General features: G+C 39.4%; 1 protein-coding gene across 2 annotated transcripts in view; it reads right to left on the bottom strand.

Annotated features, from left to right (window-relative positions):
• Positions 1 to 3,630: 3,630 nt before the first annotated feature.
• Positions 3,631 to 15,889, bottom strand: part of Rnf180 (ring finger protein 180) — a 176,796-nt gene continuing 164,537 nt past the window's right edge. For both annotated transcript variants that reach the window (XM_052743238.1, XM_052743237.1), the window contains one exon: positions 3,631 to 4,678. In XM_052743238.1, the coding sequence (XP_052599198.1) occupies positions 4,479 to 4,678 (200 nt within the window). In that variant the 3' untranslated portion in view covers positions 3,631 to 4,478. The remainder of the gene's footprint in view (positions 4,679 to 15,889) is intronic.

Consider the following 15,889-nt stretch of genomic DNA (forward strand, 5'->3'; position numbering starts at 1 on the left):
CACTTCAGTAATCTAATATAGAAAATCCCTCATAGATAAGCCAAGAGATTTGCTTCTGTTGTGGTTTTAAATCCCATGTAATTGACAATGAAGATTAATTAATGATCACAGGTCATTTCAGTTTCACTTAAACAATAAGATACCAAGAAAATTCCTGAAATTGAACCTACTACTATTATGTATGAAATGGACATGAGTATTAAACTACCTCCTAAGTATTTCCTTTATGACTAGATTAGTACATCTCTCAACCTTCATCTGAGAAACTTCTTTTTGCAGTAGATAGTGCTTAATATTGAAATCTTCAAATGGTCAATTGTTGTGGAATATTATTTTAACATGTGTTACATTCATTAATGCTCTGGAATATTTGTTTATTGATGCAAAGATGTATTGCATTCTTTTATGTTGCATTTGTTTAACTCTGTGAAGCTGTGTTACTTTGCTTGCCTAAAACACCTGATTGGTCTAATAAAGAGCTGAACGGCCAATAGCTGGGCAAGAGAAAGGACAGGTGGGGCTGCCAAGCAGAGAGAATAAATTGGAGGTGAAATCTGGGAAGAGAAGATTGAGTATTGAGAAGAGGAAAAGAGGACATCAGGGGCCAACTGCCCAGCTACACAGCAAGCCACATAGAAGTAAAGAAAGATATATAGAATAGAGGAAGTTAAAAGCCCAGAGACAAAAGGTAGATGGAACAATTTAAGTTAATAAAAGCTGGCTAGAAACAAGCCAAGCTAAGGCCAGGCATTTATAAGTAATAATAAGTCTCTGTGTGTATTTATTTTGGAGCTGGGTGGTGAGCCCCCCAAAAGAGCCAAAGAGGAAAAAAAAAAAACTATAGTTGATGTTCAGAGAGTAAGAGACCGCAGAGTGCTGAGTCTAAAGTGGGACATCTGTATCATACCCCTTCCTCTCAAGGCTCGGGCATCATCATAGAAGAGATGGTTGAAAGACTGGAAGGGACAGAGGTGGTGCATGTGTTCAGTGAAACGGTACTTTCCTGACAGGATGGGTCAGTTGCACATGTGAACTCAGAGGCCGTGGCTGCACCAGTCCCACAATGAACTATCCAAATGCAATGTCGGCATTCTTACCCTAACTGAGGAAGTGCCAGCAATCAATGGCTTCGGGAAGAGAAGGCTCAGTTTTCTTCAATGCAGGCCCCAAGAAGCTAGACACTATGCAGTACATGATGGCCCTACACTCATGCACATAGAGGTGACACTAAATGGACTTGGTGTACTTAAAAAAAATAAAGAAACATAAGAAACTGGGATGGAAAAGCATTGAAAGGATGGAGGAAGAATTGGAAGAGGGGAGTGGGGATTAGAGTTGAACAAAATGCATTACATGTATATGTGAAACTCTCAAAAGTTAAATTATTCAATTATAAGTATTTAGAAATGTTGCTCAGTTCAGGTATTTTTATGAATATCTAAACATGTTTAAAATTAATTTTGCACTATTAAGTTCTATAGAAACAAATTATTGTTAGTGATAGATCATAAAATTTAACTTTCAAAATAATATTACTGGGGACAAATACTGTTATTTCATTAGATTTAGGATTTTTTCTCTCTTTGGTTCGTTATTGGAAAATGATTTTTTTTTGCAATTATATAAATGATGCTGAAGAGGCACACAATGACCTTTTGTGTTACTTTAAATTCATGGAGCTGAGCTGTTAAGAGTACTTGCTGATCTTCCCAAGGACTGGAGTTTGGTTCCCAGAACTGTATCTTCCCAGCAGACACTGCCTCTGACTTCAGCTCCATGGAATCCAATGCCCTCTTCTCCTTCCTCAGGCACACACATGCATGTGAGACAGACAGACAGACACACATACACACAAGCACACACACTCCTACACATTAGAAAAAACTTTAAAGTTAATTCATGAATTTAAATATTATCTAGTTTCTGGTTATTGTGTGCTAGAATGCAGAAGGAAAATCATTTTATTACTGGATATGGAGTCACCCGGCCATAGGTGTGGGAATATAAGTTAGGCTTTAAGTGGGGCTGCTGGGGATGAGAAGGGAGCAAACACTGGCCAAAGGGGAGCCTGGTGGCTCTCCCTCCAGACAAAGGGAAAGGCAGAAGTTGGGTGATTTCTGGAATGAATTAAGTGCCCATCATCTTGCCTGAAAGACTTCAGGGGCTCTGTCTTCTGTAGATGCTAAAATGCTTGAGCTAGGATAGAATGAAACGCATGCCATGCTTTTATTTTTGTTTGTGTTTTCTTTTCTTTCTTTCTTTCTTTTTTTTTTTTTTTTTTTTTTTTTTTTTTTTTTTTTTTTTTTTGAGACAGGGTTTCTCTGTGTAGCCTTGGCTGTCCTGGAACTCACTCTGTAGACCAGGCTGGCCTTGAACTCACAGAGATCTGCCTGCCTCTGCTTCTGGAGTGCTAGTAGTAAAGGTGTGCGCCACCACCATCAGGCACATGCCATGCTTTTAACAGACAAACTAAAGACCTGGGAACATGTTTACATTCTGTCCTCTTGTGGCCCTTACCTGTCTCAATGTCTGGGCATCACAGATTTTGCTGGCTTCCTAGAAAGTGGTAGCTCTCGGAAAAAGTCCACTTAGTATTTTGTAGCTTTTAGCTCCAGTAGTATAAAATATAAAATACTTTGAAATAGAATTAGAGCTTTATAATTGCTTTCTAAATTTCATTGCTTTAGTGGTCTGATGGGTATACAGATGTTTGTTTTTAGGTTACAGGTACAAACAAATAACTAATATGTGCCAAAGATGAAATGAATGAATGTTTTCCGTGAAATACGTATCTACATTATTGTTTCTTGTTTCCTTAATTTACGTATGATAAAAAAACTTCTAAAGCAATTTAGGAATGAGTCAAGATATATTTTCTATGGCATATAAGCGAGGAATTGCCTGGAAAATGGCTGTAATTGATTTCAAGGTTCTTAAAATATTGTCCTTGTTTGAGTTTTAATTGTTTGATCTGTACATGTATTGTGGGAGGACTGATGTTTCCCCTTGATTCACATTATTTTTATCCAGAACATAAGTTAATGGCTATAAATATTAATTTATAAACACAAATAGATATCTCTTTTTAAACCGCATTTAATTTTTTGTTTTCTGGATTTGATGAGTCTGATATATTTGATTATATTTTTCACAGCTATAACTGTGAAAACAGTAATAAGAATAGTATTAGAAAACATATGTACCACGTCCATATCTCTTTGAAAATCACATACAGTCAACCTAATGTTTGTATTTGATATAGTCAGCAATTATGCTGAATTTTAACTATTTACAGTCTAGATTGGTCCAGTATATCTGTTTTGAATGCTTGTAGATTATTAGTGTGATAAGTCATACATTTTTTTTAACAGGTTATAACATGATAGGCAAAAAGGTTGAATTAGCAGTTCATTACCAAAACTGGTTCTAGCTCTCACAAAACTGTCCTAGTAAATACATAAGCTTATGTCTCTTTTTGTTTAGGTTTCTTTCACCTTTGAATCAGGCTACCTTCTCCATTTCCTGCTCATATTGTAATGATTCAGATATTTTCTTATTTTAATGTGGAAAAACTAAACTATAACAATTACTGTAATATAATGAAACACCAATCTTTATATAAATCCATAATCCTATTTTAGCAACTCTTTATTCCACATATTAAGTCAAATAACAGCAGTAAAAAATGTAAAAGCCACTTTTTATTGCACATTGACAATCTTGTAGTTAAATGAATCACTAGATTAATTACAGTTTGGACATGCATTGGTTGGTCATTTAGGTCACTAAAAGTCAGATTTGTCATTTCTCAAGTGACTCATTCTGAAATTGCAAAGTGTTAATATGGCTCTCTAACATAGCTATTGGGTGTTAGTCTGACTGCATGTAATATCTTGTTCTCATCATAGTTAAAAATGTTGCACCAAAGCTATGAAGTCTGTACAAAAAGGATAGTCAGATTTTTTGGTACTAGAAGGAGACAGAAGTAGAGATATTCAGAAATCAAAATGCAATATACCCTGCTTGATTAGTTCCCAGAGAATATGATTTATCTTTAATGCACATCATTTGCCTAAGAATACATAGTGCTTGACTGAACATCTTAGTAATAATGATGCTATCCATTCCGATTATTCATTTCATATTTTTACTATTTTTAAAAGGAGGTAAAACCTCAGTCTTTACAATCATAATAAGTATAAAAATGACATTGTAAAATTAGAACCCCAAGTCCTAAAGTAAAATCCATGGAATTAATAGTGCACTGTTCCTAATGGCTGGTAGATCTGCTCTCGAATAAAGTTTAGGTTGTTACATGAAAGACATTAATAAATAAATCCATTATTCTCAGAATTTCTATAAACACTAACAATTTTTATAATGCAACATTATAAAAACTAAAAAGCACACTCTCAAAATGTTTAAGTCATTGTTGTTCATATTTATGATTGTTCAATTATAGTGGAGTATGATGATTCCTAAAACGGAAAGAAAAAATAGCAAAGAAAGCAGAAAACAATGAATCCGATGACCCAGTTCACTGAATAAATGTAGATGATCACCATATCCATGTCAAACCACCATCCACGGCTGTCGTCCTCGAAGTGGAGGTAGTCCATCCTGTGTGCACCGTGTGGGAACTGCCTCCGTGTCACTGGAGCTGCGTGCCTGTGGAATCCTAGAAGATACAGGGGTCAATTACTTCCCAGCTCTCTGAAGTCAGACAGACGATTATAATGGAAGCTGTGTTATTATCACAGTGCCTTGAACAAAGCTGACCTTGGCTCCACTGAGTGGTGTACTGTTGTGTCTAACAGTTGCCTTTTCAATGATGAGCAATGTTGAGAAGTTCCAGTTTGGGGTATAAAGGGAAGGGCAGCAGGTAAAGCTGGCTCGGTGACTTGGACCACATTATTGATGACTTCATTGGCATCATCTGACATGACTTCGGAAGACTATTTTCACCTACACATTTTCCTAAATTTAAATCCTAGTCATCACAACTGCAGCTAGAAGGACTCTGTGACCTTGGAACATCCACTGACCTTTTTACCTTTCACCTTGACAGTTTTATTCAGTGCAGTTAATCGAGCAAAATTCTACAAGAATGTATTTCTTGTTTTAGTCCTGAGTGAGTTGGACAGTCATAACTGTAGTACTACAAAGAAAATTACCTTTAATTTTCATGTTCTTCAAAGCATGGGCCTATTTAGGGGACTGGCTGGTGGAGAAAAGCAAATCTCGGAAGCATAATCCCTTGTTATGTTTCTGAGGAATACCACATTTTATGAAATTCTGGGTATATTTACTATCTGAGTATCTGGAGCCTGAGTATAACTTGATCAACAGAAATGTGTTTTGTTGGTTGGCCAACGTGATGGCTAACTTTGGTTGGCAACCTGACACACCTGGGAAGAGGGACCCTCCATTGAGAAATTGCCTACATCAATTGGTCTGTGGCCATCACTGGGAGGTATTTTCTTAATTGACAAAATGGATGTAGAAAGGTCCAACCCACGATGGGTGGCATCACTTCTAGGTGGGTGCATCTAAACTTTATAAGAAGGGTAGCTGAGCAAGCCAGAGGGAGCAAGCCAGCAAATAACATTCATCCATGATCTCTGCTTCTGTTCTAGCCTTCAGGTTCCTATTGGAATTCCTGTCTGGGCTTCCCTCAGTGAGAGACTGTAATTATAAGTCAATACAGCTTTTCCCTATCCAGGTTGCTTTTGGTTACAGTGTTTACCACAGCAACAGAGATGCAAACTCAAACAGCCAATATGTAATATTTAAGGCTCATAAAAAACATTTTAAAAGAACTATATATAGCCTCATTATTAACTTTATTTTTGCTTCTCTACTGCATACTTTATTTTTTTTTTTTTTGCTTATTAGTGTGAGAGGGCAGTAAAATATACTATTTATTTGAACAGAAAAAAAAATGCTGGCACTCGCTAGTAGTGACTGGATAAAGGTCAGATGAGGCTCCAGCTCAAAGCAAATTCTGCTTCATCATCTGTAGCAACTGAGTGATGTGAAGTGGCCTGCTTCAGATTTGGCTGCCAATCCAGACAGCAAGGGTGAATTCACCTGGCTCTTGGCATGGCTATTTAAAGCCCAACCTCTTCAGTCAGGAACTGTTCTAGCTTGCTGTTTGTGTTATATTTATTTGTATTAAATAGGCTAAAAACACGAAGGGCAAGTTAAAGGGAAAAGAGGGTGTGTTTCAGAGTAAGGTGCAGAGCTACGTCTCAGGTAGGTTTTAGATAATTTGGAATTGTCTTTATCCAACCTCCTGTCATTTCATTTGATATTTGATTATTAACTTTTGTAGATTATAAGGAGCTTAATTAGAATGATTTGTCAGGTTTTTTTTTGTTCGTTTGCATTGCTAGTATTCCAACAGGCTTTTTAAAAATAGGACTCTGCTTAAGTCCCTTTTTGCTACATGTTTAGCTGATATAATCTGATTAACCAGGCATTTGTCACATACCATGTGCAGGTATTTGTTAAGTCCTTATTAAATATACCAGCAACTCCTAGCTGATGGGAGAGGGAGAATCAGTCTTCTTCCTCTTCTTCTTTTTTTTTTTTTAGAGACAGGGTTTCTCTGTGTAGTTTTGGTGCCTGTCCTGGCTTTTGCTCTGTAGACCAGGCTGGCCTTGAACTCACAGAGATCTGCCTGGCTCTGCCTCCCGAGTTGTGGGATCAAAGGCATGCACCACCACCACCTGGCATCAATCTTCTTTAAGTGTAGTGATTTAGTCGGTCAGTCATGCTCCAGGAGGAGGTCCCATCCCCAGAATTATTTGGGCAAATGAATTGGAATTTACAGACTTCAAAAGAAAATAAACAAAACAAAACAAAAAAACCAAGTGGTTGAGTGATTAGGGATGTGGGGGTGGGTCTATAAGGAGTTGGAGGTAACTATAATCAAACAACATTGTATGAAGTTCTCAAAGAATAAAATTTTCCAAACTTTTTAAAAATTCTTTGTGTCTTTTATATCATGCATCCCAACCCCACCCATCTCCAGTCCACTTGAATCTGCCCTCTGCCTCTGTACCCCGCCCCCCAGATAAAACAAAATAAAATTAAAAAGGAAAAGAAAAAGGATGGGGAATCTCATCATGGAAGCTGCAGTGTGACACAGTGAGTCATGCAGTGAACCCCTTTATCCATACATCTTTTCATGCAGGTGTTCATCTCAAAGAATCATTGGTTTTGTTGCCCCTGGTCTCTGCTACACTATAATTGACACCGGGCTTTCACTGGGACTCTCCCTGGACATCCCATTGCTGCCCTGTGTCATGAAGATCCTTTAGCCCTGGGTCCACAGGACCGGCTCCCCTCCTACCTGTGCTCCAACAGATCACAGATGGGGTGGGCCGACACTTAACCCTGGTTCTGGGCCTGGGTAGTTGCAAGGTTGCTCAGCCTGCCAGCTCTCCCCAGTCTTCACCACCAGGGTGAGTTCTCTACCCTGACTGGTTCACCCCTTGTAGCGATGAGCAAGGGGCGGGGTCAGTTCTTGAGCCTTCACATCCTCAGGGTCGGTTCTCCCACACCTACACCTGTAGGGGCAGTTCTACTGTGCTGCTCAGTCACGGTGTCGGGGCCACTCTCCCGAGTTCTGCAGCTGATGAGGGGCAGGGACAGCTCTCCTGCTCTTTTGACCTCAGGGCTAGCTTTCCCACCTGAGGCTGGTGGCGGGGGGGGGGGGGGGGGCCTCTCTCTGCCACCCATGCTGCCATGTGACAGATAATGGGAACAGCTCTCCCACCTACCTCAGGCATGGGTGGGTGGGGGCAATCTCTCCCCTGTCCATGCTCACAACTTTGGGGCTGGCTCACCCACACCTCCACCAATAGGGTTGGCTCTATTGTGCTCCCTGGCAAGGTGCAGGGCCTGTTCTCCCAGGTGTTGCAGCTGGTGGGGGGTAGGAGCAGCTCTCCTGCTCTTATGCCCACAGGGCCAGTTCTCCCACACTCACATTCTCAGCTCACCTGTGCCCGTGTCAACAGGGTCAGCTCCACTGTGCTGCCCGACAAGGTGCAGGGCCTGCTTTCCCAAATGTTGCAGCTGGTAAAGGGATCAGCTCCCTTACCAGCTGGAAGTGGTAAGGGAAGGGGGCCCTCTTTCCCTCCCCCCCCACCACCACAGTACAGACAAGGGAGGTGGTACCAGGTATGCCCCTCTCGAACTCTCAGGGCTGACCCACCCAAGCCCTTGTCTACTGGGTCAATTCTACTGTGCTACCCAGAAGAGACACAGGGCCTGTTCTCCCAAGTGCTGCAGCTGGTGAGGGGTTGGGTCAGATCGCCCATGTGCTGCAGGTGTCCAGGGGTGAGGGGTGAGTGTTAGCCTTCTCTCATCCATGCTACCACATGGGAGATGAGAGGGGTGGGACCTGCTCTCCCATTCTCACACCCCCAGCACCAGCTTGCCTATGCCCCTGTGAACAGGATCAGTGAGGTGTAGGGCTCTCTCTCCTCAGTGCTTCAGTTCTCCCTAGTGTTGCAGCCAGTGAGGGGCAGGATCAACTCTGTACAGCCTTATCTTCTTAGCCTTTGGTGATATCAAGGACATTAGACATCAACACAGACTGTGGCTGCATCAGGGCCATTGACCTAGGCATGGGTCTTGGCAGCAGCCCAGGCCCAGATGTCACCATGTCACTGAGTGGCAATCAAGTCACCCACCTCAGCCCTCTGCTCACCACTTTCACCTCTTTAGATAGGCCTCTGTCCATAGTAAATGAACTATTCTGTCTGTTTCTCTTTCCCATAACATACCTTTGCCTCCTCACTATAACTGTGCCCAATCTGCCCATGTTTTCTCCTTGAAGCCCAGGCAGGCCTGAGCGGGGGTCTCTTTGTCCTGCTCAGTCTGTCATGGCACTGGGCAGGAACATGTTTCTTCCTAAAATATTATTTTTAAATGTATTTTTTCTTCAGATAAGCACAAATGTGTTATCTTTCTTCATTCCGATGAGTTGGACTATTGTGCACTCCCAGCCTGTGGGCCTTCTCCATGTGAAGGCATCAGATAGGAGAGCCTCAATCTCAGCAGCTGTTTTCAAAACTGAAGTCATTACAGTCTTGGAGAAAAAAGGACACGGGGAACATTTTTCTTCTACACTTAAATATTATCCAAATGCATCAAGAGAAACAATCTCAAAGTAGTTTACACACCTTAAAAATCTTCTTCACCCATGCAGGCTAGAGCTGATATAACACTGCTGTTAGAAATCACTGTTAGTATTAAAAACATGGCTTTTCCTGGTCCAAAAGAATGATGTATAGGCTGGGATTACTCAGATTCCAAGGAGATGGGTCAAAAATAAAATGCATGGGTCCGATAACTAATAGTATTAATATGTATTGCATTAGGGATAGTCATGCTAGAAATAAGAGAGTTGATACAGAACAAGAAATGATGCACTGTGAGTAGCGGTCCATGTGCTAGACTCCCAGAAAGCCTCAATCTACTCTTGGGCTGTAGTAATGTATTCCACCCTGTCAGTACCACTACATAGTTGTGTACCTATGTCCTGTATTGGTGAAAGATAACAAAAGGAGGCAGTGAGGGAGATAAAATTCGTGATGCCAGAGTGAATGAAACAATTTTTTATGTGTGAAGTAGATAATTATCATTGGCTGGCTATTTTCACTTTCTCTGAATGTTTTTTTTAGGCAAGAGGGGAGTGAACAGGGATTTACAGAAAGCTTTGGGATTTCTAATGATGTAAAATGCATGGGATGAAGGCAGTTTCTAAATTAAAGTTGGCCTAAAGTCCACTTCACAAATAGTTATTTGGTAGGAATAAGTAAACTATGACATTGTATTAGAAAACGTCAGCATACAACCTCCAGTGTTTAATGCAGACTCCCCTGGAAAATGATGGCCATACAAATGCAAATTCCATGTCTAGTATGAGGGTGAAATAAATCAGCACATACAAAGTATAGGGCTGGCCTGCAGAGAGCATCCAGTAAAAGTTAAATTCGCATGATTCTATTAGAGGAGAAACTTGTGCTGCCTTTCATATATCATTTTTTTTCTGAATTAATCAGCAAGCTCACTATTCTTGGCTCAAATGGCTTCTACTTTCCTTCAGACTCACTGATTTTTTTAAGACAGTTGCTGACCTTAAAAAGACTGTCAGAACATCACATGGTAAAACTAATTTATTTTATCTTATGGAGAGTATATGAACTATAATTTAGTAAAGATCTAAAGATATTTTGACATGGTGCCTGCTATAAAGAAATTCAGTCTAGAACACTGTCAATTTCTTAAAAATTATCATCCTCATAGGAGACAGGTTCTATTTATTTTACATTAATTTAATCAGTAAATTAAATTAATTTAAATTTAACTTAACCTTAGTTTCTTCTTAGCAAGATGAATTAAATAGTAAGGCTGAAGAGTTCATCTGACAGAGTTTGGCTTCTGAGGGCCACTAAACCACTGTAATAGCTACAAGTCTTTTCTGATCTCCAGGAGCCATGCTTTGCCCCCATATAAACTACATCATCAATGTATCTAAAAACATGTATGATGGCATCACACACATTTTACTATCTGCAACCCTGTTGTTCTAGAAATAGATCTGGATTGGTGTCAGCGGAGTGAGAAGATTCTGAACCTGGAGTTCACTTTTATAAACAACACAAACTAATTTGTGAGACACATGGATGAGAATTACTTGCTCCTAATGCATGGTTTACACTAGGATCCAATATGTGTAGTGTGTTTCAACCACACTGTATTAAAGTATAAACACAATGGAAACATGTACTTCATGCCTTCTGGAGGGCTTTAGCCATCTATTCTAGCCAGGGAGGATGAGACACTGTATTAGAGTGAAAACTATACTCTTCAAAGAACCTCAAATTTTGCATTTTACACCAATATTCTGCATACACTATCAACTCAGAATAACTTCTCTATGTCTATTAGGATGTCTACACAGTACCCTGCCCCCCCCCCCCCCACTCTGCTAGATTTGTCTAATGTGGAATAATTTTGAAAGCATTTAACGTCTGTATATATTGTAAATGGGTTTTACTGTGGCATTTTCATACACTGTGTTCTCATTAAATTTTCCTCCTTCACTCTCCCCTCCAAGGTTTGGGCCCCCTTCAGTGGTTCCCTTCCTTCTGCCCACAGCCTGCTCTGTTTGCATGTTACACATATTCTATTACCCTCCTCTTCACTTCTCTCAATTAAGACTTCTTCGAATGCTGACAGTATTCTTTCATGTGTATGTATGTGAGTGCATGTCTGCGTGTGTGTGGGCACACATGTGCGGGTGGGCAAGTGAGTGACTGTGGAAGACTAAGGTCACCGTTTAATATTTTCCCTGATGGCTCTCCTCTTCATTTGCTGAGTCAAGGTCTCTCCCTGAGCAGAGCAGGATGCTTAGGGGAGGCTGCTATTCTGTTTGCATCTAGGACCCTGTCTCCTCCTCCCACACACTGTGTATATAGTTGGTGCTGGGGACCAGAACTCTGATCCTTACACTTGTGTGGCAAGCGCTTTATCCACTAAGGCATCTCCCCTGCCTTAAGATCTTTTTCTTCTCTCATGGTCCCTTTTCTTGTTTCATTACTCATATCCCCCCATATATAAAAATTAAAATACAGGAGGATCATATAAAAAAACATGGTATTTGTCTTTCTGTGCCTGGGTTATTTTACTTACCATAATAATCTCTAGTTCCTAATGTTGAATAGCTTTTAAAAATCTACCAAGGCAATAGATCCCCCCATTTTAAAAAATCACATCTTTCTACACAGTATAAATCTCATGTGAATATACTGACTTGTTTCCAGGATCACATTGTTACTAGCTCATATGACATTTTCTTCACGTTAAAGAGGGGGTGGGCCCGCTGGTACTGCTTTACTCTGTTTTTGCCTGATTAGTGTATCATGTCTTCATTGATGTTTGCTGTTAGGTGAGATTTCTCCATCCATCTTTGTATCCACAGTTTGAAAGCAGAGGTATTGTCTGCATTCTGGACTATCTCTTCAATGATGTTTGTATAGTAAACAGTTGTGGAAGATAAAGTGTTCCCACTGCAGCAGAGTTTGGGAACATAGTATACTTAGTGCTTTTAATAAAAGAGAGTTTCATAAGCTCAGTGCTGTCCCATGTATCTCACCCCATGATATGTATAGACAATATTTGCTCCTATGTGAGATATCCTATGGGCAAGCGGCTCAGATATGTATAGACAATATCTGCTCCTATGTGAGAGATCCCATGGGCAAGCGGCTCAGACAGCCATCACAAAGGCTGCCACTCTGGTTACCACTGTCACCATTCCAGAAGTCCTGTATACTTCACGTTTATCCATGAGGCTAAATAACTTGTTAACTTGCAAATGGGTTAAATCTCTAAGACTTAACAGTTCTGGCCACTGGAAAACGTGTAATATTTTTGCGGCTTCAGGAACAGTTTGCATAAAATTAGAATCCTTAAAGTTTAATAAATCAATTCCATAAAACTACTTGAGTCTGTAGTCTGCCCAGGTGCAGATCCCCCCGTGCCCCTCAAGTAATGTCTTAATTTACTCTTTGAGAATTTCACACAATGTATTTTGATCGCATTCTCCGCCTTCCTTGAACTCTTCCCAGGTCCTTCCCCACTGGACTACATACTCAACTAATGTTATTTCTCTCTGTCATAACAACAACAAAATGGAGTCTGATTTGTGTTGGCCAGCCCCTCCTGAGCATGAGGCCTGTGCTGCAGTGTGGCTGATGTTCCCTCTCCTAGCAGCTGTCAATTGCAGGTAGCTTCTTGTGTTGGCCTGAGATGTCACACTTACTTCTCTTCTTCTGTCCTGAGACTTTAGAAACCATTTAATACCAGGTGACTTAACATCATGGTTTCTATCTAGTCTTGAGTCATATTTGTAATAATATTATTCTATAGATACGATTCAAATGAACTTAACTAAGATTCTCGTGGCTATGCTAGCTACATCTTGGATCCTTCACAAATATTCTAGTCTTGTTCAGAGTTCGTGATTTGTTTGTACTTCCCTGCCACTGGAAGCCAGGCACCACTATGACACTTGACTTCTAAATGACTTCAGTGAACAAATGAGTGCTTCTAGGTGGATTTTTTTTTTTTTATCAGTTTGAGATGCTGCAGGGGTCTTTTCTTATACTACAGCAGCCAGTAAGTAATGTGCCAGGCAGAGGCTGCTCTGTTGGGTCCATATGATCAGGCTGATGTGGAGCAGATAGGTTTGCAGTCTAGGGAAAGGTGTTTTGGAGTTAATATGAATTCTAATGAAAAATAATGAACTAACCTATCAAAGTATTCAAGGGACAGGTGAATAAAGATGGAACTAGAATCTGACTAGTTTTATCTTGTGAGACAAACAACCTCTTAGTGAAATTAATTGCCGTGAAATCAAGGAGAAAGAAAGACGTTTAAAAATGTTCCCAAGTTGCTATTAGATTTAGAAGGAGTGTAACAACTATTAGAATTCCAGAAGCCAAAGTGACTGTTTCTTCTAAAACTCTATTTTGTAAAAAGAATTTTACCTCTGAATGATGACTTTCATATCTTACATAACAGGGCTGTGACCTTTTCCCATAGAAAATATGGTTCAATTTCATCTTTTCCATCAAGGGTTGTAGAAAGCTCCACTATGTGAAGCTCATTTCGAGGCATTTCTGCAGTCTCAGCAGCCTGCAGCCTGCAGAAATTCGGTGACTTTCTTTACAGTGTGTTTGCTGTGTGAATGGGTGGGTGCCTGCCTATGAGCACAGATCTCAGAGAGCAGGGAAGCAATTAGCACACCCCTGGAACATGCCCCAAATCAAGTGTTTCAAATGTATGTTCAGTAGAGATGGAATCTTACCACGAATAGACATTTTGTAGTTCTCACGAAAAATATTCTTTATAGAGCTCTCAAATTAGCATCCAGAAGGAGACACACCCTCTTTTTCATATGTGAAGGGTCAGGCAAAAGGACAGAGCACTGTGATTTCCCTGTTTTGCATTCTTCACATTATGTAAGGAGTTTCGTGTGTGGAAAGTTGACTGATATAAGTAGGTCTGAGTGGAGGTGGAGTGTGATATTTATAGTCACAAATAGGTATAGACTTGCCTGGCTAAAACACTTGAAAAGTTAGTGCAAATGGATTTTAAATGCCATCTTCATCGTCAATGTCTTTAGGTCCCCAGAGTTAAATGTATTAACCCTGCAAAAGTTGGCATTTTATATTAGAGAAGTTAAATGTGATGACTTATCACTCTAGAACAGCTAAAATATTTTTGACACTATCAGTTACCAGGTTGAATTATGCATTAAAAATGTTTTGGATCTATAACCAAGTAGGAAGTACTGTCCTAAAATAAAATAGAGGCTTGTCATTAACCATTTTAACAGGACAATTCAGTCAATGATATTTGATGTACAAGGCTGTGTAACCATTACCACAGTATTCCACCCTCCACATAACCCTCAAACAAAAATATAGCCAATAAGCAGTAGTAGCTCCTTCTCTCCTTTCCCAGTCTCCATTAATCTCTAATCTACATTCCATTACTATAACTTTGCCTATTTCTGGTATATCAGTGGGATCATAAGATATTTGTGTCTTAATTATCTTGGTGTGTCCACATGGTGGTGTGTGCTGCCATGGATTTTATTTCTTTTTATCTGTTCTAGGAGCATGCTATTTTTTGTTTATCCATTTAAGTGCAGATGAATACTTGGTTTGTTCTAACGGGGAAAAAGGAATAATAAACACTGGCATTCAGCTATCCTCTGTTAGCTCTCTTGTTTTGAATTCTTTTGGTCGTATATACCCAGAAGTAGAATGGTAGAGTCATATGGTATCCCTATATTCAGTCTTCTGAGGATCCTCCACAGTGTTTTCATGGTGGGCTGCATCATTTTATATTTTGCAAGCAAATTACAAGAATTTCAATTCTTCCTTGCCAAGGTTTGCTATTTTCTGTTATTATTGATGTTGCCAGCCTAGTATGCCCAAATCATCTTGTAATGTTAAATTCCATAATAATGAATTATGTTGAGACGCTTTAAATGCATGTCTTAGTCACTTGTATAGCTCTGTTTGGAGAAATGTCTATTCAAATCCTTGACCCATTTAAAAAGCTGGTTTTCTTACCTTCTTGTTACTGAGTTATAAGTGTCTTTATACATCATGGATATTTCTGCTTGTGAGGTATGCAGATACTTTCTCTTATATTGCCTTTATTATTTTCTTGGTGTGCTTTGCACAGAATTTTAATTATGACAAAGTCCAATTTACTTATTTTAGTTTTTGCTGATTGTTTTTTTGGTATATATCTAAGGAAACTATTGCTCTTAAAGATTTAACCTTATCTTTATTTATAGAATTTTATGGTGTTTAATCTTGTACTTGGGCCATTGTTGCACTTGAAGTTAAATTTTATTATGTTTAATAATATGTTTTTAATGGTCACACAGTAATTGTTCACACTAACTACTTACTGGGTATTGATGGTAACTCAAAAACACTGCATAATTGACTTTTTTAAAATGTAGTATGATGTAGGTGATCAGTTGCATTCTTTTGCATTATTTGCCCAAAAGTTATTCTTCTCTGAATGGCCTTACTCAGCACCCAGGCAAAACTAACTGTCCATAGATATATGGTGTGTTTTAGGATGTTCTAATCCACTGGTGTATTTATCTTTACTGATGACCATATTATACTGTTTCAATTACTATTCCTCTATAGTAAATGTTGAAATTACTAATATTGTATTTATTTACTTGAAGTTTCTTACTTCTTTATGTACTTACTTACTTATTTTGTGTGTGTGTGTGTGTGTGTGTGTGTGTGTGTGTGTGTGTGTGTGTGTCTGT

The sequence above is a fragment of the Peromyscus californicus genome, unplaced genomic scaffold, assembly GCF_007827085.1.
Source record: "Peromyscus californicus insignis strain IS unplaced genomic scaffold, ASM782708v3 Scaffold_18__1_contigs__length_77618521, whole genome shotgun sequence".
Lineage (NCBI taxonomy): Eukaryota > Metazoa > Chordata > Mammalia > Rodentia > Cricetidae > Peromyscus > Peromyscus californicus.